Source organism: Calonectris borealis, chromosome 8 (assembly GCF_964195595.1).
Source record: "Calonectris borealis chromosome 8, bCalBor7.hap1.2, whole genome shotgun sequence".
NCBI classification, from domain to species: Eukaryota; Metazoa; Chordata; class Aves; order Procellariiformes; family Procellariidae; genus Calonectris; species Calonectris borealis.
In genome coordinates, this window is record NC_134319.1 from 9117360 (window position 1) to 9144727 (window position 27368).

General features: G+C 41.6%; 1 protein-coding gene across 2 annotated transcripts in view; it reads left to right on the top strand.

The window, feature by feature from the left end:
- Positions 1-27368, top strand: part of LOC142084804 (BEN domain-containing protein 5) — a 971351-nt gene that overhangs the window by 716830 nt on the left and 227153 nt on the right. For both annotated transcript variants that reach the window (XM_075155804.1, XM_075155803.1), the window contains one exon: positions 26389-26478. In XM_075155804.1, coding sequence (XP_075011905.1) covers positions 26389-26478 — 90 coding nt within the window. The remainder of the gene's footprint in view (positions 1-26388; positions 26479-27368) is intronic.

The following is a 27368-nucleotide window of genomic DNA, read 5'->3' on the forward strand; positions in this document are numbered from 1 at the left end:
CCCAGAGAGCAAAAGTGCTTACTGTGTTAAATGTTGATGGGAGAAACATTTGGGTACTGGTGCAGATCATGAAATGGGTGTGAGTACTTGAGTCAAGAGCTCTTTGCATACAGGTTTTGGGTTGGGGTGGTTTGTTTGGGTTTTGGGGTGGGGGTTTTTTGTTGTTTTGGTTTGGATTTTTTTGAGCTGGTGTCATGGCTACCATGGATGCTTGATGTCTTGGAGCCAGTTGTCTTGTCTTGTAACTCCTGTGTGACTAGAACAATCCCTCTCTCCTGAAAACAATTTCTTTGTGACCAGCTTTAGGAAGTTGATTAGCCAGGTTCTACCACTGGGGAATCAACCTTGGGAAGAGTTTATGAAGTTATAATTAAGTTTCTGTCTGAGCTTCAAATTGTACAACTTCCATGGATATATATGCAGTGCATTTTGCCTGGTTTCAAACTCCTGCCAAGTTCTTGCCTCAAATTTAAGACATCTGTAGGTAGAAAGAGACAGCAGAGCATTTTAACTTAGACAGGGGAAAACTTATTATAGGAGACATATTTCTACTGTCAAAAACTCAGCCACCAGTCATCTGTAACCAGATTCCCCTTGGTCACCATTGAACAAGGTCATTACACCGTAGTAATGGGGATAGGCATGGAGGTATTTTTTTTAAGTTTGTTCATCTTATTCTCAGTGGTGTTTTCCTCATGATTTTAGCCCCTGAGTAAGACAAAATGGCCAAAGAAAGCGTTCATGGGGGTTCAGTGGATTGATGCACTGGATTTTCACCCATTGAGACCTACCTCCAAACACTAGTCTGACTTTCAGATGAAAATGAGCTTGCTGCCTGCCTGCTCTGATGTTGGATTTTGCACCTTCAATAAAAAAGCTGCAAGTTTTGCCTTGACTGACTGCTGGCAGGTTTACAAAGGGAGACATACTGCTATGATTCTGTTCAGGTGTTTGCAATGATAGATGCTGTATCAGTACTGTGGAGCCATTGGTCAGGAGTAAGGTGAACTGTCAGAGTCAATCTGTTTTAGAAGAAGCCACTTTCTGAGGAGGGCTGGCTTACACTGAATTTTTAACAACACATTCTCCTTCCCCTTCCCCAAACGTATTGAAACATAGCTTTATTTTTCTCCAACCAGGAGACATCCTCTTGTCCCCCGTTGCACCTAGCTTTCTCCTCTCTGGTGCATGTTAGTCATTGACTGATGTACTCTTGTGAAGAACAGCGTGACAAGGACATCTAAGCAAACTGCATTTTCGTTAGTATAACATGTTGCACCTCTTTTGTACCTGCCGTGCTCAGGCCATATTTGTAACTGTGCTTCTATGCAAAGAATGGAAACCTCTTCTCTATTCTTATTTCAAGCTGATGACCAATACTCAAAACTGTCTGAAAAGACACTCCAGGTGAATGTTAAAAGACCTAGATGGTGTGGTTCCTTTTCTTTCCATCTTTTGCAGCAGCGCAGATTCATGTCTGTTGTGGGACAATAACCTCACAGTTCAGGAACAGGTCTCACTTACAAGTTTCAGATCCAGTTTGAGTTCAATGTTTTCATTTTGTTTAGTGGCTGCAAGAGGTTTTGTTGAGCTCAGGTGATCTGAGGCTGTCCCTTTGGGTCTGGGGACTGAGAACCCTTTCTTCTGACAGAGGGTCTTTCAACAAATGGCACCCAGCAGGTCCTGCAGACATGACTGTATTTCAGAAAGGAAGGAAAGGGATTCCTTACCGGGGCTACAAAAAGGAATCATCCAGCTTTATCTACAGAGAACCTTAAGAGGAAACTGTACTGTGCCCGATAATTCGCCACCAAATGTATATCCACTTATCCACAAGTGACCTTCTCTTGGCCTGACTCTTTGCCAAATCCTTGGGGCAGCACCAGGAGATGTGTGAGCCTAACGTAGAACTTGGCACGTTCATATATAGGTAACCCCTTAACTGACAAAGTTACGTAGCACTTTAATTGTCTTTCCTTCTGCTGGCTAGAAGAATCTATCTGGGATTATCCATAAGGATAACCTGTGTGACGGACAGGCTTGTGGAAGTGATGGGATGGTTGCATCTTTTAGGATACCAGTGCACATGAATATTGCTTTTGCCAGGATCTGTCACCTTATTTCCATTAATGCAGAGTTAAATTTCAACAGCAGGCAAACTTGTGCTTACCATGGTAGTGCTTGCCCTGTTGATGGAGCCGAGTGATTCTTAAGTGTTCAGTAAATCAGGGAAATTTTCTGAACAGTGGGAAGTTTTGATGTCATTAACAAAAGATGCATGTTAACTAGCAGCTGCAAATTAATTAGAAAAATATAGTAGAAGTTGCTTTTTTTTCCCCCTGCTTTCTACTGCATATTGTGTGAACCACTCAGTCTACAGCAGGGATGGCCAGTGCTCCAAAATGTCCATAGCAGTCAGGATCTGAATACTCCAATTTTCCAAACATTGATTTAGCTTTTATGTCCTGCACTGACTGCTCCCAGAATATTATGGGTCAGAGCGTTGCCTGCCTTACGATTTTTTTCCCTCTCAGTTTTCATATCACGCTTACCTGGGGAGTGTATGAACACCTTTCAGTTCTATGTTAGCTAGGATGACCGCATGTCTGTCTCTGATCAGGATGCAGTCTTCCCAAATGGGCTTTATTTGTGCTGAGGCTACAATCCAAAAATTGGCAAATGGGATCAGGGAAGGCAAGGCAAACAGCATTAAATGTGTAATGATACCAATTAATGAGTGCTTGCCTCATGTTTTGGAATATGGGAAACCATTTCACAAACCTGCAGGGTTGTGTTTAGACAATAACTGCCTACTTTCTTTTAAAGGGAAACAATCTTACTTTATTTCAGTTTGCTGCTTGTAGCAGTGTCAGCTTCTTTAATTATTGTTATTTAATTATGTCTTAGCATTTGAACTCTCCTCATTAACCTTCATCAGAGTGAGACACCTAGGATAATACAATGGCAAAGCCAACATCTTGTGTAATTTTTTTTTTTCCCTGCCTCCACCCCCTTCCCAAATCTCTGGAATTCATTAATTGAATGTTAGAGCATCTGGGCCACTTAAGTATTCGAATCATGCAGCAACATGGGTAGTGTTAGCCTGCTATGGCTCAATAAACCTCTCATTCTCTTGTTCATGGTTCATTTGAATTTTGCAGAAAACTCTGGGAAAAAAAATGAGGCATTCAAATAAAAATGGTACAGATAATGGCAGGAGGAGATGAAGAACTTGGACAAATGTTTACCCTAAGTACCGTGTGTATGTGGCACTGTCATCCCTCTAACTGAAAAAGGGAATGGGTTTTAGAGCAGACACCCACAAGCCAGAGTACCCAGGCTCTATTCCTGTGTGACCTTCAGCTGTCACTATAGCTGTCCTCTCTAACCAAAAGCAGAGTTTTTATTTTATGCTGCTAAAATGGCAGAGCCTAATTTCTTATTTGACAAGTGCTCTAAGATCCTGGGAGGAAAGGTATAATAAAAGTGCAAAATAAAACTATATGTGGCAGTATTACTCCTGATTCTAATAGATTTTAGTAGGATCTTTAATCCCTTTATCTACCATGAATAGATGTATTGTCTATAAAAGAAACTTTAAGCTGTTTCACTTCACTTTGGTAACACCTTGGTAATGCAAATATGCCTTTAGAGTGTGTCTCATGGCAGTGGAAAATGAAAGTGCAAGAACAAGTGTAATGACTGTAATGGGGATTCTTTAATGCAGTTGCTGGACCTGTAGTTTTCCTCCAGTTCTTTGCTCTCCACACCATACAAACCTGGCTTATGCCACCTTTTGTTCCACCATAGAGTATTCCCAAGGCCTGGCTGGGATTAGGCCATCGTGGAATAAAAAGTAGGCTGTGTTACACCTAACACAACTATATCTGTGAATTGATCTGAGGCTTTACTCAGATCTCTCAGCCATGAAACTCCTGTGTAAAGCAGAAGCAGGATGATGCTTTCACACTGAGAATTGCTTATGGTAAGTATGGATATGCAAGCAATAGGAAAGGGCTGATCTTTATTTTACAGAGGCAGAAGGGAAGAGAGACTAAACTAAAGATTCATTTTAGCTAAATACGAGCATTTACCTGAGCTGCCAAGGCTGGAGACTCCAGGCTCACTTTGCAGTCAGTGCAAGGAGACTGGAAGCTGCAGAGAGTGCCTGATCCCACTAAGATGTGCTTTGCCCTCTGGAGGTTGTTGGCTCATTACTTAAATACTTAAAGCCAGGTAGGATGAATCCTGGTCAGAAGCCAGGGTACAAGAAGGCAGCTAGGTGCTTGACTCCTCCTTTATCATCTAAATCCCATGGATTCAAAAAGGACAGAGGTTTTTGAGTATCTTCTTGGATCTGTTCCTGCCTAATCTCTTTCCTGCAGCCTCAGGACTTCCTTTGTCAGACTTTGCTCTCCTGTATTTTTCCAGGGAGCCAGAGGAACGCTCCGTTCCTCTGCCTGAGGCTACAAGTGACCTTTTTTCCCACGTAACATTTGTTGCTAGTGCTGGCACATCAGCTTGGCTCTGTGCTGTTTGACTGCTGGGACCGATGTACAAACCTCGCCATTGTCAGCACACTAAAGATATCCAAGGTTTCTACCTGTAAAAGTCAAGCTGAATGGGAGAGGATAGTTCTCCTTTGAGTTTAGGATCTGAGGGACTGTGTCTGACCCAGATTATGGGTTGCTCAGTCATGCAGTGAAACTTCTTTGCTTTTCTTCAGAGAAAAGGGTTGTGTTGTGCTTTTCAGTGGTCACATCAGGTTGGTCGACGATGTGCTGGCACTCCTGCAGCTCGTACTTGCTGCAGAAGTAGCATCCCACTGAGACTGTCACTGTTTTGTTTTGACTGCTTGTTATTTCTTGTTGGACTTGGTGATGCTTTGGATTTTCCAAGGACAGGTTCTTCGTCTCCCAGTCCTTGATAATTAGGAGTCTGGAATAGATGCTTATTTTTTCTCTCCTCTTTACTGTTTGCATCCTGCATTTGTTGAGCTTCAGTTAGATACTCTCTCTCTCCATCCAGATATAACTGAGTAAAACCTTTGACCTTGTTTCTCTATAAAAAGGCTGTCCAAAACCAGGCTATTTCACTGCTTTCCTTTTGTTAAGAACTTGATTTCCCACCCCCCGATTCCCCCCCACTTCATGCAAAAGCAAACAGTTTTCTTTTCTCATCTTGCCTTTTTTCTCCTCTTTCCTTGTCTGAAACTGAAGTGGCAAAGAGGAGTGGAAGAGCCATAAGCAGTGTAAAGAAAATGATAGACTGCTCTGTGTCACTAACTCTGCAGAACAGGTCACTGGTCAGACATTAGCCTCTTATTGCCTATGCTCAGTGTTTCATATTTTTTATTTGTCTTTACTGTTATTTATCTGATGTAGAGACATGCATTTTTTTGACAATCACCAGCCAATAATTCCACATTTGTCAAAGAGAAAATGAGATAATCATCATGTGGCCTGGTATTACTGGAAGGGCAGATTAGATTTGCTCAAAAACGGTGGCATTTTATGGTTACTTTTATGCTCTGTAAATAGAGGAAGAGATGGATTGAAGAGATTACTTTACAAAAAATTCCATTTCAAGTCACTGGGGAAGCAGGTAACCTTCAGATCTGAGCTTTGCATAAGAATGCAGTGGAAGAGAGAGGATTTCTATTAACACTGCCAGCTTCTTTAAAAAAAAATGTACTGTCTGCCGCTCTACATCAACCTTCCTCCCTGCCTGTTTTCTCCTTTCCACCCACCTTGTCCCCTGGCAGTGCCATTAGAGATGAGCCAGTGACTCAGGGCAGTTCCTTAGCTGAGGCAAGTAGTCATCCCTACACTGGCTTCAATGGAGCGGTAACAATTTATGCTGCCTGAAGGATGGTCCCTCATGGTTTGAACCTGAGCCAGTGGTTTTTTTTCTACAGTACTGGGATTTTTGTTTGGTTCTCTGTAGTGACAGAGATTGCTTGTAAAGTTTTCACCTGTATCCAAAGTTTGAGGCTGTTCATGACTGGGGTATTAATGTTTTTCAGAATGGTTCTGAATCAAAAGTTGGGTAAATTGGTCTGGGTAGACAGTAAGTCTGGCTTCTGATAGAAAGATCTATGGATATTTCAAAACAAACATATAATAAAAAAAAAGCCTAGTTGTCAGAATCTGGGAGGGAATGGCTGGGGAAGGATCTCTTTCTGTGTACCGTGTGCTTTTCTTATTCCATAGCTATACTGTCGTGACTATTGCTAGAGACAAAGCAGGAGGCTAGATGGACCTTTGTCTTATCCAGATCATGTGTCATCAAATCAGATTTTTATTCTCCTGTTTATGCTTAGATTGTGGAAGAATGGAAATATTCTGCCAGTTTTGTCACAGCGTTCGAAGAAGGATTGTGTTTTTATGCAGAGCATAACCCAGTGCACGTCTTATTTCTTCAGTGAGGAGCCAGAACGGCCACTGTAAAAGTGCTCTGATAATATTGATTGCTTTCATGCAAAACCAAAGAAGTTCTCATGACTATTTGCATACTTTGGGGTGACAGTTGAGTAAAAGTAGGAACTTTCGGATTATACAAGTATCCATACATCAAAACTATGTCTGTCTTTGCACGTGAGCTGTCCACCTGCATGGGACTATTTCAAGAGCAATAAATGAAATCAGATCATGGTCTACCATGCTTGCCTGTACCCACCACAAAAAATAGAGGCAGGTAAGGTAAAATAATCATGTGTCAAGCTCAGATGTATAGCTATCAAAATATCGACCAAACAATATGTTTATTTTAATAAAAAATTTCAAGATGATCTTTTTCATCACTGTTTTAATTAGGTTTAAATAAAAATTATTTTTATGCACAGGAACACTTTCTTTTCCAAATGTCTCAGGTGATTGCCCATAGTCTTCAGATTTGTCATATTTAACTTATTTCTGCTAAGCTTTTTAACCTTCTGAAATGAACCACCACTTTCTTTGACACCAATCATCTACCTGGTGCAGCAAGCTATGTGAATTCCCAATTGCAGTTTAGGCTTACCTTATTGTTAGTCACAGAAATGTCAAGTAGTAAGATACTTTGCTGTACTGGCTAGTCTGTAAGCACACAGGGGAGTCATGGATCTATTGAAGTCAATGGCAGAATTACCTTTTTGTCCACAATTTCATGCTTAGGGAGAAATACTACTTACCTGAAAGGCCTGAGAATGTAAATAGGCAAGACAGGGAGCTAAACATGGGAAAGGGAACTTGAAAGGTCAAAGCAGGCTATTGTTTGGGCTGTGATGAAGTGCTGGGGCTGAAGGCTTGTTGAAACCTACACCAGCTCCATCAGTCAGTTATGAGGAACTAGTTTCTCATTACAATCCTTTGGACTCTGTCTTTCCTTTGGCCAAGGTTGTCTCACTTCAGAAACAGGAGATGACCCTTTTCCTTGTTTGTGATGGCATCTGGGTGCCCTGTTATCTACACCTCCTTAGATAAACAACCCTTCTGTAGAGTTCGCTGTCCAAGTATGAGCTAAGTAGTGGATATCATGAGAAGTCAGGTATTTATTTCTGGACTACCCTCTTCTGCTGTCACAGTATTTTTTCATATAATGCCTTGGCCCAGCTGTTGTAAGAGGTAACTTATTATAGGGTTTGCATTGCTGTAACTCAGTGATCTGTTTGATTGCTAAGTAAAAAATACCCTTTTTTTTTTTTTCCTCTTTTAAATCAAGGAAATTTTAACTTTGTGTGAGCTCTGCACACAAATAGAGCAACTGCTGTAACTTATGTCTTCTGCTGAGCTTGTCAACCCTGGCAGTGTCCTGTTGAGAGGCCTCCTGGTGTCAAGTGCACTCTCTTTCTCAATATGAAAAGGAATTTGTATTTGTAATGAATATTCATATGATAAAGACATGGGTGAGCCACAGATAAAACAAAGGTTTTTATCCTCACAAAAGCAGTACTGTGAGAATTAATATGAAGGGGATCTTATATCACACACTTCAGAGTCTATCTCATCACAGGAGCCAATGGGTGCAATTCTGCCTAAATTGATGGAGTGGCTTTCATTCACCCTAACAGTGAATTTGTTACCTACCCAGCCAGACCTAATATTTTTGACATGAATAGATGAGAGGATCAGTCCGTTAATGCAGAAGATTTAGTAGCTATTTGGTGAGTTTTTGCCATCTTTGACATTTCAGAATGGAGCTTAATGATGCAGCAGTTTAGCATAAACAACCTGACTGCATGGGGACGTATCTTTTCCTCTCTTTCTGGTACCTTCTCCAGGCTTGGCATTCTCAGTGTGTATGTGACTTGGGACAGTAGGGTCCCTTTTCAAGTGCACCTACTGGCTCTGCCACAGCTGTTAAGATTTCTTTGTGAAGCAGGAGTTCTACAAGGGCACAGGTTAGTCAGCTTTTCAGAGCTTAAAATAATCCCGTTTCCCTGGTTCCTCAGAAGATGTTGTGTTTTTTTAAAAAAAAAAAATTACACACTTTAATAGAAATACTTTTCCTTCATTAAATTAAATCTCTAAAGCCCAATAGCATTTTCAGTGCTTATATGAAAATGCCAGTGGGGATTTGAGATTAAAAGCGGTATTTTTGTACAAGTCAATGAAGATCTCAATAGGAAAGAACACTCTTAAAATATAAATTCCTCCAGTATCGAGAAAGACAGATTTTTCTACTTAGGTCCTTGATAATACTTCTCCCAGCCTTGTTATGAAATTCTGTTTTCACAAATCTGATATAAGGCTGTTACACATTAGCTCTCCATTTAATGAAATCTTACTAATAGTGCCTTTTTTATTATAGAGATATGCCAAGCTACTCAGATTTAATTCATGTTTAACAGCAAACATGAGGTGCTGTGATGCGTTTGTATGCAGCTCAGGTTCTCTTTTTCTAGCCAAAAAAAGGCTTAACTGGCATATTAAAAATAAAAGCAAAATATATCCACTGTTGATTTATATTGGTATCATCTAGACATACATTGCCATGAAAGGCCGCTACACGTGTGACCCACATCTAGAGGAGCAGGAAAGGAATATATTAAGAACCAAATTCTCAAGAAGGGTTTGTTGGGGTGGTTTTGTTTGGTGTTTTTTTTTTTTCCCCTCCCTCTTCTGATGTCTCCTATCCATTCAAGCAAAAAACCCTAACAACCTGAGGTCTGCATTTTTATAGGTAAAATACTGAGAGATCAAGATGCAGATTTTGGGAAAGTGCTTTCCAAGTTGTTTCCCGGTGAAGAGAAGAAACAGGCATAAGTTGTTTTTAATAATACATGTATGTAGATGTAAAGTTTCTTCCATTCAAGGATTTCAAAGCAATGTATAAAACCAGGTAATCATTACTAGTGTTATTAAAATGGAGGAAAATAAATCAAGAGTTGTGAAAATAGAGGTCAAAAAAAGTAGTGTGTGTATGTACAGTCCCTGTGCCCATTTTGAAGACATCTGATCTGCTGCTTACAAGAATCATCAGCCCTTCGCTACTCATGTGTGCTCCCAGAAAAAAAAACACAGAATAAGATTTAGTAAAACCGCTAACTCGAGACACCCAAGTAGAGCATGCTGAAGAACAGACCTTGAATTCTGTCTGTATCTTAAATTCACTTGTTTTGTCAGCACAGAGAAAGCGCTCTTATTCTGGATTCTTTCCTGGGGTTAGACAGGCAAGTCCGGGGATGACTGGGAAAGAGAAACAACATTTTGACACAACCCCTGTAATTTTAGGTTTTCCAAACTGCGTGTGTTCTAAATTTGAGCCTTCAGAAAGGGCACATCCTCAGGCTTTGGGGATGGGAAGAGGCTCTTATTTTCTTCATGCTGAAGCTACATTTGTCATCCAAGTCAATATTCACTGGGTTAGTTGTTGAGCAAGAGCAATCATGATCCTATCATCCTGTAACTTAGTATTCAGGGTGTCAATGTGGAAGAAGGGAAAACAGGATTCTGGTTCATGTGCTATTTAATACTACATACTTATACTTCAAAAAAAAAAAAAAATCCTGCAATATAATGTGTTTAGGATACTCCTGGAAGTGTGAATGTAGTTTCAGATGCCTTCAGGCTGAGAAGGGGTTTTGCCTGGGGACTTCCCACATGATGGGTAAGTCTGCTGAACCTGTAAGTATTGAACAAATCGGGGGTTATTGCCACTGCTTTTTTACCACTGTGGTTTTGTGGTGCTCTTCCATTAGGTACAATTTGGAAATGCCTGCTAAAACTAGTGGGAGGGGCAGAGATGTGTGGATTTCCAGGGACTTGGCCAAAGGGAGAACTCTGGTTGCCTATGGATACTGACATCTCCTGAACTAGGTGACAGTTGAATACAGTTTTTAAAGATCTAAACTATGGACTTAAATGGGATTTAGGCTACTTTAGTTGCTAAATCTGTTTGTGGATTTATTCTTGAGTGTCTTTTGAAAGGTTACTCATCAGTTCAGTGGAAGAGTAACAAAAAGAACATGGGATTTTTGACTTCTATCCTCATATTCAGACAATGCTACATCATGTGTTTGACAGAGGATAATGACCTTCAAAAAGTTTTCCATCATTTTAGAACCTTTCTCAAAATTAGAACAGTGGTCTGAGCTCAGCCTTGACAACTTCTGAAAAATCTCTCCAGGGTTCAGTTCTAAATGTCATCAGTGTGGACATGTCTGGTTTGAAAGTTTAAATTCTGCAATGATGAGAAAATCTGCTTGAACTTAATGGCATGGAAGCTTTATTTTTCCTTCTCTGTCTTGGAAATGTTCAGGACTGCGTTACACCAGCACTCTGGAAACAAAACTGCTTAAATCCGCTCTGACTTTTCATGTTGTCTGTATGGTAATAATTGTGGCTAATGGGAAGATAGCTTCTACAATTATTATAATCAATAGATCAGGAATGCAAAGATAAAGCAAATTAGGAGTAATCTGTTCTCTGTTTCTTCTAACTCAGCTCATAAACCGAGAGGACAGTCATTGCAAGTGCTGACCTAGCTTTTCATTCAAATCAAGCTTTTGTGTCATTTACTAGTAAGGTCAGCAGGGTTAAGTCCGTCAGTTGCTGTTGTTGTTTTTCCACTTCTCTGGAGTATCTCTAATTTTTCTTTCATCTGAAATAGCTCCAAATATCTCGTATGTTTTTGACTGGAGAACAGTATGGTTGGGTAACGCGGCTTCCATCAGACATGTGGGTCAGACGAAGCAGGGACTGTCCCCACAGCCTGGTGGGGACAGGGAGGTGTGGGGAGACGGGCTACAGATGTTTTGCTGGCAGTTATGCCAATGATTTAGTAGCCTGTGTTGGGCAAGCTGTTTAACCCATCTTTGCTTCAAGTATTCATCACCTGAATGGGCTTGAAATTGCTTTTCTCTTGCTGACAAAGTGCTGCTTGAAAAATACCTGTGCTATAGCCTGAAGGATATTTGGGATGGATTATCAACTCGTGTGCAACTGAGGGACGCTTGGCACAAACAGGCATGTATGTGGTCATGTTGCGTTCACTGATTTTTAACTCCACGAGGAACCCCAAGGTTGACTGTTTGCTCTGAAGTCTACCTTTGATAAAGGGAAGTAGTGTTGGATTCCAGCTCGGCTGAAGGTCATTAGCATTCTCCTGCTGTATTACATGCAGATTTTCCTGGCTCACAAGAATAGCATTACATGGAGTATTCATCCTATATCAGCAAAAGAAATGCACGCATGCAGAGATATAGCCAGGGTTTATAGGCTTATTAGAAGATGTATAAACAGTCCTCTCCTCCACCTCCTCTGTCCTTACTTCCCGCTGACATTCCCCCTGGCTGTGTTTTCCCTTCCTCACCCTTATGTACTTTCAACAGATTGGAGTGAGAGGGTTGTTTTTACTTTAAATAACTTAAAATCAGCAGCATAGTCTTTGATCTCTCACCATCCTGTATTGGCTGACCCTTGGGTGCACTGAGAGTATGTGGGGGTAAATACAAGCTCAGTTCTGTAGCTTGGATCAGGAATTCAAATGCCAGGTGGCAAAATTCCTCATGGTGAGGGGATGTGGATACAGCCGTCCTTCAAACAGGAAAGGCTGAGCAGCCAAAATTGTATCAAATGTGACATAGGCATACATGTTGAAGTTTCCCCTGTATTTGTTCAGGAACTTCTGTACTGTGCAGCATATGTAAACTGAGCCCTGTTGGCACCAGGGTAACTTGGCTTTGTATGGGGTGGTGCGAAGGATGTTGGGGGGAACACGGGGACATGGACTAATCTTCTCTGCCCCCCCCCCCTTAATTAATCTCTGTTTTCCTATTTAAATTGGGGGTGGGGGGGTAGCAATGCTTCTGCTGATGTAGTGAGATGTCTGCAGAGAAATCCCTGTTGATTAAGAACAGAGAAGTCCATTTCAATTATAGGCCATTGAATGTGGTCATCCAAATATAGTCTCAATGGTACCAGCGATTGGCTGGTTGATTGCGTGTAGTCTGCACTAAATGGGACAACACCCCCACAACCCCATGTGGTGTGGTGCTGCTAAAGCTGAATGCATGGCAAGGAATCCTCCATGTTTCTGGAGATATTTTCACTGCAATCATTGCCCCTTTGTTTTGAAAATCTATTGCTGGCTCAAACCACCTTTGATGCTGTGCTTTGGATGTTGCAAAATAGGTTGCATCAAGTGAAGCAGAAATCTAGAGTAAGAAACTGTGAGATGCCTTACTGAATACCAGGCTGTTCTCAGGGCAATGGTAAGGCAACTGAAAGCAGTACTCTATGAATGAGGGTCGTCTTCCTGCACGAATCTTTATTTCTATTGACTAGTGTCCAGCCTGCATTAGAAAGATAGTGAGGTGCACAGATACCATGGTGATTGACATGCTCTGAAGTGTCAAAGACTTGAATGAGGCAGGAAGATACAGGTGGGAAGGGAAGTTACTTAAAGGTCATTGAAGTTATTTTCTTGCACCTTTTTCCATTTTTGTAGGTCTTGTAGAGTTTGCAAGACATGGGCAGCTGGCATCTTTGATAGTGCTGGGTGGATAAACAGATCACAAATGAATTGCAAGCAGTAAAGTCTTAGGCTTTATGCCTCTTTTGGCATTGAGTAGCTCCTTAAGTTCAAGCCACTTAAAGACCAGTCAACAATGTGTCAATGCTGATGGAAGCAATGACACCATCTCAGGCTGTGGCATCCCTCTGTGATGTCAACTGTTGTCTGAATTTTTTTCTCCTCTTAATTTTTTTTTGGTAAATATCCCCATTGTGCACACTGACTCACGCTTTGTATTAATGAGAAATGTAAGGCTTTAAAAAAACAATTGCACTGTAGCCTCATTACTATGAAAAATCCATTACGTGGAAGTCATTTGTCAAAGCCAACTGTTTAGTTGCTGTAATTTACATATTTATCAAGTTTGATTGGAATGTAATGACTTTGACTTTCTTCATTTTTTTTAACCTTTCTAACCCTCTTTCCAGAAGAGGGTTTTTTTTTTCTTTATGGCAAAGGGCAAAACATAATTCAATTTACATTCACTAATAAATATATGTATTAACGTTTCAAATAATTTCAATATTTTTTAATGTTGGAAATGAGTTACACATCCATGTTTTTGCATGGAAATTGACGTGGGATCTTATCAGTCCATGAAGTTTTTGTCTCTACCAAGGGATCTGGCTGGCAAAGAATAGACAGCACAACACTCTGTAAATGAGATAATGAGTGTCAAGATATGCAGTTAATATTGGATCTCCATAATTCTTGTAGTTGAAGGATCAGACACGCATGGGTTTCCAGCATAATCACATGATTTATTATGGATGATTACTTTCATTTGCATCTGATGCTGGGAGGTTTGTGACACAGCACCAACTAGAAGCATTATATTCCCTTGAATACAGGGCTGGAGACCCAGGAGGCTGCTGAGGACACTGATCCACACAAGCATCTTACACCCCAGTGAGCTGTTACAAGACAGACAGGCAGAGGTGACAAGAGCTTGCTGTAGCAGCTGATACTGGGAGTTGTTAAAGCTAAGCAATGTGGCACTGCTTGTTTGCAACTGGCCTCAAGTGAAGAAATCTCTTCCCCCTGCTATGGAAAAGGCTGGAAAATATGATACAGTGGCTGCAAGAATGACAGGTGAAGAGCGGAATGCCAGCTCTCATCTGAGCATTGAAACTTTCTCTATAAAAAGATTGTAAGGACATGAGAATTGAGCAGATCTGTGCTGTGCCTGTGTGTAAGGGTTCATCTGAAGGGGTCAGTTAGTTCCTCTGGAATATTCTATGGCCTGAGCAAAAGCTAAAACAATGCATACAAAATTAAGGCATTTTAAAAAATATAAACACCAAGGGGAAGAGACAAGTGAGAAATAGATTGAAATTCAGCAAAAGAAATTGCTGGCTGAATACCAAGAAAAATATCCTCAGGGTGAGACAATGGAATAGTTTTCCACAGAAATTGGGTGCTGGCCAGATGCGGATGGTCTAGATAAGCTAAAAGGTCCTTGCCAGATCAAATGTGAAAGGCAACAGAGATATTTTAGTGACTAACTTTGAGAGGCAGTGAATATCAAACAGCAGGTGGCCAGCCACAAATACAACCTACGTGACAAAAAATGATGTGCTACAGAAGCTGTGGCATCCAGTTCATCAGCCTCTTTTCTGTCCTCTGCTGCTTCACAGCATCTCCCACTTGACATTCCTATCTTTGACGTGTCCCATCCTTTAAATAAATGATGACTGAGAGTGATCCCCTTGAGCTTCAACTTGGAGAGTGTTTTTATTAATTTATTTCTTGCTGTGCTAGATTTCTCCCCCTCCACTTTTAAAGGCTCCTTTGACTTTAATTAAAATTCTCCATAGGCTTATTGCCTTGAGAGACTGAGTGTGCGTGTGTGTATAAATTGGTTTTAACAGTTTGCTGGCTAGATACGGTTTACAAAGCTCACACAGCCTTCCAGTGTGCGTGTATGCAGAAAACAAAATGTGTTTTCACATACGCACCATGCTATATTGATTGACTGCGCCTCTGAAATTTATTGCTAACTAATGATGGGACAAAAAGGACAATTAGGATTGGTAGACACTTGTCTGCACGTGAAGTTAACGTGGTGTTTACAGAGATCTTGGAGAAGAATCATGCCTGTGAGAGGAAGTGTTCTTGTTTTGATGTAAGGCAGGGGACAGATGCAGCAGGTTGGTTAGAGTGGGAGAAGGTTTTATGTGTCCAGGTGGAATTTAAACAGCTTTGCAATAATTGTTTTTGCAACAGAGGGGAAAATGTCATAAGCAGCATCTGAATAAGAATGGCAGCTTACTTAATTCTTGGCCCTTAATGAGGACGGAAAGTGCTCTACCTCTGGGCATGCATCTCACCATTTGCTTTTGAAGGAAAGGACAAGGGTGTGACAGGACTCTCTCCTGTCAGACTGTGGGGTATGTGGTATAGGTCAAATATTCTTAGTACACTTCTGTCTGAGGTCGTGTCTGTGACACTTGCTGATGCTGGAGTCATAGTCAAAAGTGAGGGGAATACATACACCTAAGCAAAGCCGCTTTAGAACTGTTGAGACTCCTCCCGAGCCACAGACTCCCTGACATCATGTCCCTGTGATTAAAAACAAACGCAGGGGCTTGTCAGTGTGTCCAGGAAAGGTCACCCCACTTCTTTTTTGAAAAGGGGACACTTTCCACCCCATCATTGCCATCCCTCTTACAATAAAAGAATCTGTTTTCATCCTGATTCAAAACCAATGTCTAACATGACAGTAAAGAAGGATTTGCTTCTGGCTGGTTTAGGTACATGTGAGTGTTTCAGCCCTGAGGGTAGTCTGCATCCCCCATCTTGCTGAGGTATTTCAAAGTTTGAATTTGGTGCATAAGAACCTCTACTGACTATCTTAATTTTTGCTGCTGCATGTTCAGGTCCAAATTCTGATTTCGGACAAGCTGTGAATGTGAAGAGAGGCTATTCACTGGTGTCTTTTCTTGTCTTGTGGGCTCAAGCCTCTCTCCGAAGAGAGTGTTGGTGCTTCCTGGAGAGGTCAGTGTCACATTCTGAGGAGCACTGCTCTTCATGAATCTCATTTCAGCAGGTTGCTTTTTATTGACCGCTAGCTCAGCTACTGAAGAACACACTGTCATAGTTCAGTAAAGGCCAAAACCTCTTGCAGAATACCTTGCACGTCCTGCCTGGGATCACTGCTTTCAAGCCAGGTCTTGTACACTGAAGGCTTTATTCTGCTTAACTCTGTCAGTCCCTCTCCTTCCTCCCAGGGAGGGTCCGATGCGGGGGTGGGGGGGTAAGAAAAAATCATCTCCTGTGTCCTTGTAATTGAGCATGGGGTGTCCCCACTTTATAATGAGTGTTTTGGGAAGAATAAGAGAGAAGGGTTCATGTTGTTCAAGTCAGTGTCTAGAAGGTGGAATACAGGAGATGAATCCAGTGACAGTGTTAGTTGTATTGCTTCACTGCTCCCTCAGATTTGAGCCTTTAGGCTAGCTAGCTGAAACCTTGGTGCCTTTTCACTTTTTCTTTTCCCCTCCCAGAATGAGACTTGGCCCTAGTTAGAACAAGGTACTTGAGTAGGTATCTATCCAGCTGTGTCCACCATTTCATGCCTCTCCACCTTTTTTTCGCTTCTGATCCTGTTGCGCTTTTTGTGTTTCTTAAGTGAAGAATATGAGGCATAGCTCTAGTGAGTAGAGGTTTTCCAGTTACAGCTTCCCAGAAACATCTTTCCTGATTTCTGCATGTTGTCTTGCAGCTAGTTCCTTCTCTGATATTTTATCCATTGGCCTTGATAGGTTAGAGGTGCTGGACTGGAAGATTCTGGAGTTGCATCTCATGGCAGCTACAGATGTCCTTTTCAGCACTGCCTTCCCTGGAAGGATCCATGATGAGTGCAAGGATGTGGCTCTGCGTCTCAGAAAAACTAGAAGAGTTTCGAGTATAGCTGTACTGGGACTCTCAGTTCTGTTCTGAAGCACACATGGTTTGGCTTAATTTTTATATGGGAAAATCTAAGCACTGAAGTTAATCACAGGCAAATCCACAGCAAAACGGGAAAGAACAGAACAAAGGTGTCCTGGCTGCTCCTGTAGCTGCTGGACTACTCTGTGAGTGGTTGGTAATTCCCTCTTTGCTATCTTGGCTGAAATTCTGACATAAATTATTCTCTTATCTTTCAGCCCATGCATACTTGCAGCAAACGAATGTAGCCTTAGCCTTCTCCACTGCAGAGGGCTGATAGAGAGTTGCTTTATAACAGGCCCTAGCAATATCTTTTGAATCCCTGGATTTTAAAGACAAACTGAAAAGATACCCATGTAACTGTAGTATTGCAGGTAGAAATGTCTTGCATTTGAATATTTTATTTCTATCCTTTTGTATAAAGTAAAGGCTATTGGGATGGTGAGCATTTCTAGAGAGATGATAGCTATGGAAAGAGAGAGAGCAAGATAAGTACCAGTTAGTATCGATTCCTTCCCTAAAGATGAGGCCCGCTTCCTTTGTGGCCGCAGGCAGCTCCTTAGCGTTTCCACCTTATCTTCACTGATGTGGGGTTGTGGAGCTCAGTTAAGGGAAGCCCGTGGAATGGCTGAAGATCTTTATTATTGTAACTGGTGGTAACTGGAGAAGTGCTGCTACATACATAAGCTACTGCATTTCTACCTGTTCTAAAATTTTTAGAGAGATAAATAGGGTGTGTTATGGTTTATTCAGTTTGTAATTTAATGTCGACCATTGCAAGAAAAAAAAAATGAGTACTGTAGATCAGAGTTCATGTACTCAAATACAGATGGGTGAGTTCTGGCTCTACGGAATTTAAGGAAATAGCATTGAAAGACACTCAAATAAAATGAAGACTTTTAGCAATTTGTGGCTAGAATGTTTTTGTCTTGGTGCTTTTTTTCTTTTCCCTGCAGGTAAACTTTACTTTCTTGTTCTATATCATCTGAAGGGCACATGCATTTTCTGGGATTTTGGGAATGATTTCTGGGGTTCTGGGATTAGACATCAAATTTAACAAGATGATATATAGCTTTGAGGAGACACATTTGATGTACCACTTAGCCTTCCCATAATTTACTGCCTGCCTCTGGTCTCTGGAGGGCAAGGGGTTTATCTACACTCCAACCTGACTTTATAAATAGCAAAGAAGGAGAGGGAAAAAGAAAGCAGGCTGGGGACCCGCCTGCTAAACTGTTATGATATGATGGTGGTGCAGGTAGGTGACATTAAATGCTGCTGTCTGCATCCTTAATTGTGAGTTGTCATCACCTTGGTCATTTGAGGATGATAATGTGCTGTTCATATTCCAGATTTCTATTCTTATTCATAGGACTATATGTTCCAATGTTCAAAAGCATATGTAGAATTTAAAAACAAAACCTCAGGTTTTTTTGGGAGTGTTTTTTTTGGTGGAGATGAGGAGGGAGGAAAGATGTGAGTGTACCTTGACTGGTTTTGCATGCGGCTAATTTTCCTGCCTCAGAAGTGTAGCAAGCTGCCATTATCAGAAAGCCCAAATGGAAAAATGGTTGCTTCCAAGATGTAATGAAGATTAAAAACAAACAAGTGGGGCTGGAAGGTAAGGGGGATCTTGCACTATAGTCATTTGCCATTTCCGATTTTGCAAAATAGCTCTGCAGTGTCGTTTGATCTATACTTCAGCATAATTTTACCACGTGATATTTCTGGCCTTTTGCTTTACAGTCAGATCCCTTTGCTGGGCTCTTAGGTTGAAAATGCAGTCAAGTATTAACATTTAGGTAACCTCCCACTGCATGGAACCCCTCCAAAATACCCTGCAATTGAGGGAGGGAAGGGGAAGGAGGGGATGGAAAACAAGAGCCAGATAGAATTAGTGCCTGCTCTGGGATTTAAATAGGTCAACTCATTTCAATAAATAGAAGTTAGGCTGTTGGTATATGCCCATCTACTTAAACTGTCATAGAAGTTAGCTTAGCTGCATTCTAGCAGAGATTGTTGGCTGTTAAAGAGACACGAAAGGCGTTGTTACAGAGGACTTAAAGAGGGAGGAGGAAGGAGGGACAGGCAAGGAGATCATACAAGTATTACACTTTCAGATTCCTGGTGGCACTGACAAGTGTTGATAACTCTTTCAGAATCTACCTTCAGAACACTGAATCCCACTTTCCTACCCTGCCCCTGCGTTTGTCCCTATAGGATGCTTGCATATGGCCTAAGCCTAAGTGTTCCTTTTTTCCCTTTTCTGCTGGAATATATTTAATTTGCTTTGAACAAGAGCAAACTCAAATCCCAGGGCCTCTGAATAAGGGGGAGTTATGGAGGGGGAATACAATGAATGTCTTAATCCTGTGTCACCCTGTCTTTGAGACACTGTGCTACATTAAATTGATTTTGCAAATGAAAGCTAAAAGCTAAGCAAAAGCCACCAATCTATTTTGCCTAAAGATGATTTTAGTGCTCTTTATGTTCCCCTAAATGACAAACCAATTTGTTACCTGCCTACATAAACATTTGCCTATATTAGCACCAGAAATGTTTTATTTTTATTAGCCCAAACTTTATCTTTTTATGAAGACACAGGGGCCCAATAAAATTAGTGTGCAAATATAATACCCAATTTGCATTTTTCCATGGTCAGCAGAAAAGCTGAGCAAAATCAATTTGATATTAGGTCAGCATATACATCAATAAAGCATATGCACACACAGGACCATTGTAATGGTCTCTGTAATTTCTATGCTGCCAGAGTAAAGAGATTAAATAATATTAAATGCTCCAAAATAGCTTTGCTTTTAAGAGGAATGTAAAAAGAAAGAGAGACTTTGGCATAAAATGGGCAATAAAGGATAACAGTTGCACAATCTCCAACTTTAAAACATTGTGACGATCTCAGAGGCAGGCTTCTGCTAAACGGCCCCAATTCAGCAAAGCTCTTATGCCAACACTTGTGTTTAAGCACATTTTTAAACACAATAGAAGTCCGTCAAACCAATCACATATTTAAGCACCTGACAGGGCCAGAACCTGAATGAAAATCCAGAATTTGAGAGGTTTGGATCCAGTTTTGAGCATTACATGCGGGACCGTTGTTAGGTAGAAGGTCCGTGCCTAAGTGAGGCTTTGCTAAACAAAACCCCTCTGTGCTCCAGATGGGACTATCTAAACATGGTGGTGGGTGAGGTGAGTCAAGGAGCAATGAGGGCACCTTACAGCAGTGCCCCTCCTGCGCAGATCCGACCTCCCATGGATTCTGCATGGGAGCCAAGACACTCCTGCCTCCCTTCCCAGGTAAAAGTACATAGGAATAGGTGTCTGACTTTCAAAAGCCGTAGTCCAGTCTTTGCTCATCTCTCTGTGGTACAACTGGCATCTTTTTTACCTTCTGTGCCCCTTAGTTTCTTTGTACTGCTCAAGCCAACTATAAGAAAGCAAGAAAGAAAAGCTTGTGTTTATCTGACCTCGCCAAGCCCAGTGGGATTTGGTAGTGACCAAAAATGGTGTTCTTTTGCACTCTGTGTTGCTGAGATGTGCAGTCTTACCTGAAATGACATTTGTGACCAGTAGTAACAAAAATAAATGGAATTAGGTGCTAATCTGGTCTCTTAGGAAAAGCTAGAGTACAGTAAATGCTGCTTGGATTTGATTTGCTAAAGCAGGTTCATGTGGTAGAGACTAGGCAGTCAGGACAGCAACGACATCAGTATTCGCTTTCGATGCAGATGTTACAGTTCTGTTGGATGCAGACAAGCCAAGACAGCACAGTGAAGTGTAATGCAATAGAGTTTTTTATATTTCCTCCGTGGAGTCTTTAACTCACAGGTTTCTGAATATAAAATGTTGGCAACAGTCCACCTTATACTGCAAAGTACCTGGGAAAGGAAGACAAAGTGGAATTTATTTGCGATGGACACACATATTTCATGAAAATATATGTGGGTATTTAAACCAAATGATATTTTGGGCATATGTTTTTAGGGTGATGGTTTTCCGTTTCTTCTGATTAAAGCCTTCTGGTCTTCTACAGATGGGTTGAAATGGGGGAGGGGAGAAAGGCAAGCTTTTCCTAGTACCTTGCCCCAACATTGAAGTCCTCTGCAAAGGAGTGGAATTTATTTCCAAGTTCTCCTGATGGGTGCCAGTTAAAGGCTTTCTGAAGTAGACTTCTAGGGTCAGACTTGCTGAGACTGATTAGTACTCCATGAGCATTAGTACTGATTTGTGAACTTGCATCATTACCACACCGTGGCTGCAAGACTTAAAGAAACCACAAATCTGCAATATCTCTGCAGCGTGTTTCTGGACTGATGTGGTAGCAGGAAAGATCCTGGATGCTGAGTAAAGTTCTACCTCAGTTCTGTTACAGCACTTCATTTTGGTAGTACAAATGGGATTCCATAAATTGAATATTTCTGCATGAAACTTCTAGATGCTTATTATTAAGCTACTACATACAAATACTGTCGTTTTCATGTTTTTATAGTAGCATAAAAATGAAAATTAAATGAAAATGGCTAAGTGAATTTTCTGCCTTCCCATGAGTGTTTAGATTTTGATCTGACTGTCTTTTTTTAGGTAGAAAATGTTTTCTCTGAGACTTTGTTTTAGTTGCACTAGTGTAATATGTAACCAAGAGTGGAAATCGCTGTTTCCCGGGTGAGAGCTGAGGGACTACTGCCAGTGGGATTGCTTTAAGTTGTTGGTTTGTATATTAGAGGGGAAGGAACATGAGTTGAGGGCCAAACAATGTGAGTTATATTCAGAGTGAGACATTTGAGTTGCTTGCTTGTAGCTAACTGGGTTTCTTTTCAGTATGACATTCGCTTGGTGTTTATCACCATTGTGGTAGCTTTAGAGCTAGAACAGATTTTGAGGTTAGTGCTGTTTATTCTGACTAGCACCTTAGATCTTCACAGCTTTGCAAAGGGAATTCTCTCCGCAGCAGAGCGACAGGATGGTGGTGGGTGAGTAGCAGGCTATGAGGGCGTAACACGTAGTGGCAGATTGTTTAGGTCCCAGTTGGATTCTTAAGTCAAGGGAAATATTATCAATGGTGATGGTAGTGTAGCCTTCAGTGGGAAAAGAAGTAGTTTAGTTTAAATCTTCAAGAAACTTTCTGGAAGAGAAAATTAAAAATAAATAATTCCAGAAATCTTTAAATTTCTTCCCTTGGAAAACTTCTTTGTCAAATAGTTTGGTTTCTAAGATTCACTGCTATGGCACTTGGAAGGCTAGAAGGGGTACCACAATAGACTATTTCTCTGCATTTCCATTATTGGCAAAGGTGTGGCTAAATGGAGCATGCCTTTCTGTCATTTTGCTTAAGTGCGTTTGGCATCTACTGAGCAAAGCTACACACTTCTAATCTTTTTAATTTTGATTGATCTTTTCAATCCTGAACTAGAAAGTAGGATGCATTTTCAATGGAACATTTAAATTAAAATATGAAATGGTGTTTTGTAGTTGTTGTATCCATTATTGGTTTGGTTGGTTAACCTTGGCCAGCTGTCAGATGCCCACCCAGCTGCTCCCTCTTCTGCAGGACAGGGGGAGAAAATAAAATGAAAAAGCTTGTGGGTCAAGATAAAGACAGGGATGTCACTAACCAATTACCATCGTGGGCAAAGCAGACTTGACTTGGGGGAAAATTAATTCAATTTATTGCAAAGTAAAATAGAATTTTATAGTGAGAATCAGAGAGAAAAATTAAAACAACACGTTTCCCCCCCACCCCATTTTCCCAGGACCGATTTTACTCCCAACTCCTCTACCGGCCCTCCCAATGGTGCCGGGGATGGGTAACGAGGTTGTGGTCAGTCCGAAACTCTTCCTCTCTGCTCCTTCTTCCTCACGCTTTCCCCTGCTCCAGCCTGGGCCCTTCTTGTGGTCCCTCAGGAGAATCTGGTGCGGCCTCCATAGGCTGCAGTGTGGATGTTTGCTCAGCCTGGTCTCTCCACGGGGCTGCAGGGGAGTCCCTGCCCTGGCAGCTGGAGCACTTCCTCCCCTCCTCCTCCGACCCTGGTGCTCACAAGGCTGTTTCTCACTTTTTTCCCTCTCACCCCTCTGCCTGGGGGGTATTTTTGCCCTTCCTTAAAAGCACTTTCAAGGAGGCACCACCACCTGCGGGGCTCAGCTGTGCCCTGCGGTGGGGCTGTTGTGGAGCCGGCTGGAACCGGCCGCGACCGGCACGGGGCAGCCCGGCCTCTCCTCAGAGCTCAGGCCTGCAGCCCCCTTTGCTGGCACCTGGGCACGGACACCTGATACAATTGGTAAAGAAAAAAGAACACAAAGCTTTTTTTTTTTTTTAAATCCTGAGTACTACAGCCTGACATAGTTATCCTTTCTTTCTTTTTTCTTTCATTCTTTCATTTTTAGGCTATACATATAAAACTACAGAGAGAGAAAACAGCTCTGTGTTGCTCTTTGGGCTTAGGGGAGTGTTTGGAGGTGTGTGCGTATATATACACACTTGCCATTCCTTTTATCAGGATGTTATGGAGACCAAGACAAGGGTGTGAGGCTGAATATATGACCTCAAAGACCACTCGTGGGATGTCTGGATAAATGGGTTATAATGTGCTGGTGCTGGGTTAGGGTCCAGGCTGGGAGCCCAGCCTGTAAATAATGCATGCCTGCACCAGCTGGGTTCAAAGTCCCCATCTCAAACTCTTAGGTGTTAACGGTGTTAAGTATGAACTAGTCTTTGGTTCATATTGGAAGCCCTTGGTGCACCTTCTCCTGTAGGCTGGTTAATGGGCAACCGTGTTGCCTCATATGTCCCCCTTTTACCAGTGTTTTCAGGGGAGCTGAACTGTGATTGAAGAGGACCTGCAGAACTGAAAGCTTGTCTGCTTGTCTGCCCATATGTTCACAGAGCCTTGTACTTAGGCAGGGGCTCTAGTCACCAAAGCAACTTTTACCAGATTCACCCACATTTAGAAGACACTACTGAATTAGAAAATTAGGCTTTGTAAGCTGCATTAGAGATATATGCTTTTCCAAAATGTTAACAGAAACATTTAAGAAATGTTTGTTTGCTCTTGCAGATGCACACATTCTGAAATCCAAACACTGAAAATGCCTCTTTAAAAAAAGTTAATGGGTCACATTATTGCATCCAGCCCAAATGCCAGAAAGAAATACACATGTGCAGAGTCACACATGCTGTGTGTTTTATTGTTTCTGTATGAATAATGGAGGATATTGCTTAAAGAAAAAGATTTATAAATTGTTGGGCTTGACAAACTTGGAGAAAATGTCTGCTACATAAAGATGGACAGCCAGCTGTGCCTGTGCTCATTTTGAGCTCTGCATGTCTAGGAGGCTGGGTACTATGGAAGGGTCTGTACATTGCAAGGTTGTGCATTCACACTTGGCAGCAAATGTACTGGGCTGGAAAGTGAGTGATGCACTGGGGATTGTAAGCCAAGGCGGAGTGAAATTGCTTGGCTCTGAGTGCAGGGTGGTAATTTGGTGCTCTTCCATCCCCCAAGGAAGCAGGCAAGGGAGGTCCTGGTTTGCACCCAGTGCCACATCTCCCACTGACTCCATGCAGCTTTGCACTGAGCCCTAAATTGGGAAAGTTCTCTTCAGTTCCAGAGGAGAATGAACTGACTAATGATTTTAATAACTGTTATGAAGGTTAAGCATAAATAACAAAAATGTTGTAATTAAAAACAAACAAAACCAAACCCACAAAAAACCTCTGAGTAATTCTCTGTCCAAAAGATTTCCTAACCAAGGAGCTGTTCCAGCTCCAAACAGTGGCAGTCATGCTGCTGAGCATCACTTCTGTGTTGAGCCACTGCCCCTTTAATGTAATGCTGTTTTTCCAAAAGAGGAGGAAAACTCCTTTCCTCTTGCAAAAGTGATCCCAGCCTTCTCCTTTTGCTCATTAAAATTTGCTTGCTGATTTATCTCCTTCCTCCCACACTACTTAATGTTAATGCAAATGATGTGGGGTGGTCATCAACTTCTAGCTGACGGTGTTGTGTTCTTTTTTGCTGCCTCCCACTTTTCTTCTACAGACAGAATTGACCCCACCAGATGCTACGTTTGTCAGAGACATTCTTTCTTATATTTCTTTGCCTCTGGGGCTCAAAAACACCAGAGTGGTGAAGCTGGAGTATGAAAGAACAAATGAATGGCTGAGTTACAGGGTGAGCAGCTGTAGGACATTTAGAGAGGCTAAGGAAATAAAAAAGAAACCTGCTGAGATTGTCTCCTGAGAACAACCAAAAATATATCGATTATTCCTGTGGTGCTGTTAGGTGTGATTTATCGTTGGGGAAACTGAGCATTTCTAAGAATTCAGGAAATTAAAAAAATAACTCAGGTATGGTCTCAAGGACTCCCAAACATCTTTGAAATTAAAAGTCTGTCTGGGTATATATGTAATGCATCTACCTAATTAAAAAAAAAAGAGCTTGGATTTAGTTTCCAGTCTCCTTTCAGTGTGTAAACTTTTTATTTCAAAACAAAGATTAAAACTCTCTAGCAATTGGATCCTGCTGTGTTTAGTATTACCCCTGCTGTGTGTGTTCAGATCTAGATAAGACATCTAACTGAGGTCCTGACCTCTTATGGTCTTCAAAATTCCCACAACCCATTTTGAAAGAGCGTAATTTTTATTTTCTGTTTATTAAATGCAGTCACTGCACAGAGAAAGCATCCTGCTTGACCCATGCAGTTAATGGCTGAAGCAAGTGGCCAGAGTAGTGTGGTTTCAATACTCTGAGGGATTAACCTATGTTGAGTTCAGTGTAGCTGGAATATAAGCCTCCCTTCCACCTATCTGTATCTTGAAGGGGACCCAGCACATTTTCATGCCCTCACTGAAGATGGCTGCTGGATTTAATCCTGGTCTCTTTTCCCATACTTTATTGTTTTTGAACATCTCCTTTCAGTCAGGGTAGATGCAGTCCCAAATAGTTGAGAGATAAAAACCCAAATAACTCCCAAAATCCCCCAGAGCAAAGCCCAATAAATGTCATTGGTTAGCACTTTACCGTTGTTTGGCACTGTTAAGGCTTGTATCAAGTGTAATGCAGGGTGCAGTTGGCTTTATGTTGTAAATGGACCCCCACTGTTCTTCTTGTCTCCCCAGGGGGACATTTATCACAAGTGAGAGAGCAATTACAGTGCAGTTAAACTCACTGTAGTAAATCTTGGTTTTTAAAAAGAGAGCTAACTTTATTGTTGCAGGTTTGGCTGCATGTCATTAGTTTTGCAGCCCTTGTGCATTCTGCTATATGGCCTGGTACAGAGACCCAGTGATGCTGCCTCCTTTAATTATAGATTGTGCTTATTTATAATGTATGACCAATTTTAATAAAAGGATATGCTTTAATATTAATGGCCCTTTGTGTCCTACATATGGGACCCAGTTTAAGGATCTTTATCTCTCTCTTTCCCTCTGTCCCCTGCCACCCCCTTCTGCTGCAGTGAACCTGCGTCCAGGGGCTGAACAGAAAGTGGTGTTCATCACTGCACGAGTCCACCCTGGGGAAACACCATCTTCCTTCGTGTGCCAAGGTGAGTGTCTGCATGAAGATGGCAGATTTGATGAGATCCGATTTCCTATCGATGCAGGTATTGGGTTTGCATAGCTTTGGATCTGATAGAAGGCTGAGTTCACACGACAGTTTTTTCCACAGTGAGGATATTAGCAGAATCTCTCACTTCTACCCAGCTGCCTGTCGTCTTGGAGGCAGTAGGAATATATTACCTGTGAATCTTGTGAATGTTTGCTGAACTTGGTCAGAATTGGACAGTGGGCTCTGAAGCTATTCAGGAAGATTTGACAGTCACTCTCGTACATATGCAATGTGATCATGTGAGGCTCCTTTTCTTAGGAAAACAGGCTGGAAAAGCTCTAGGAGTGGTTCTCTGTTAAGTGCTTATGTTTTCTTGCTGCCTACTATCTTCAGCTTCTTTTCCACCACAAAGCAATGACCCTAGTTCTCCAGTTTAATTCTAAGAGGCCTCTATTTGTCTGAAGCTGCAGCTCCCAGTGGCTGACAGCTGTTCTCTGCACAAAGCATTCCTGCTAAAAATAGAAAGCAAATTGCCCAGCTCGTATTTATAAAGAGTTGTAAATCTCAGGCTTGTGGGTACAAATAAATAAATAATCCTGGCATGTGTTCGTATAACTTCATTGTATAAGTCTGAAATATTGCACTTATGGTATGTGACTTTCTGCAGTGGTAAATTGTTGATGGTGTAAATCAACGTAACTTCCCTGAAGCCAAGGCAATATGCTAATTTACTACATCAGCTTGGATCTGGCCCTGCCTAGCCAATGAGTTGCATCAATCAAGCATATGCAGACTTTATTACGTTGGCTGCTTGTAATGCCGCAGATTGGTTTGCGACTAGCCCTGTTGGTACCTAAAGGCCTCGGTGGGAGAGGTCTGGCACAATTC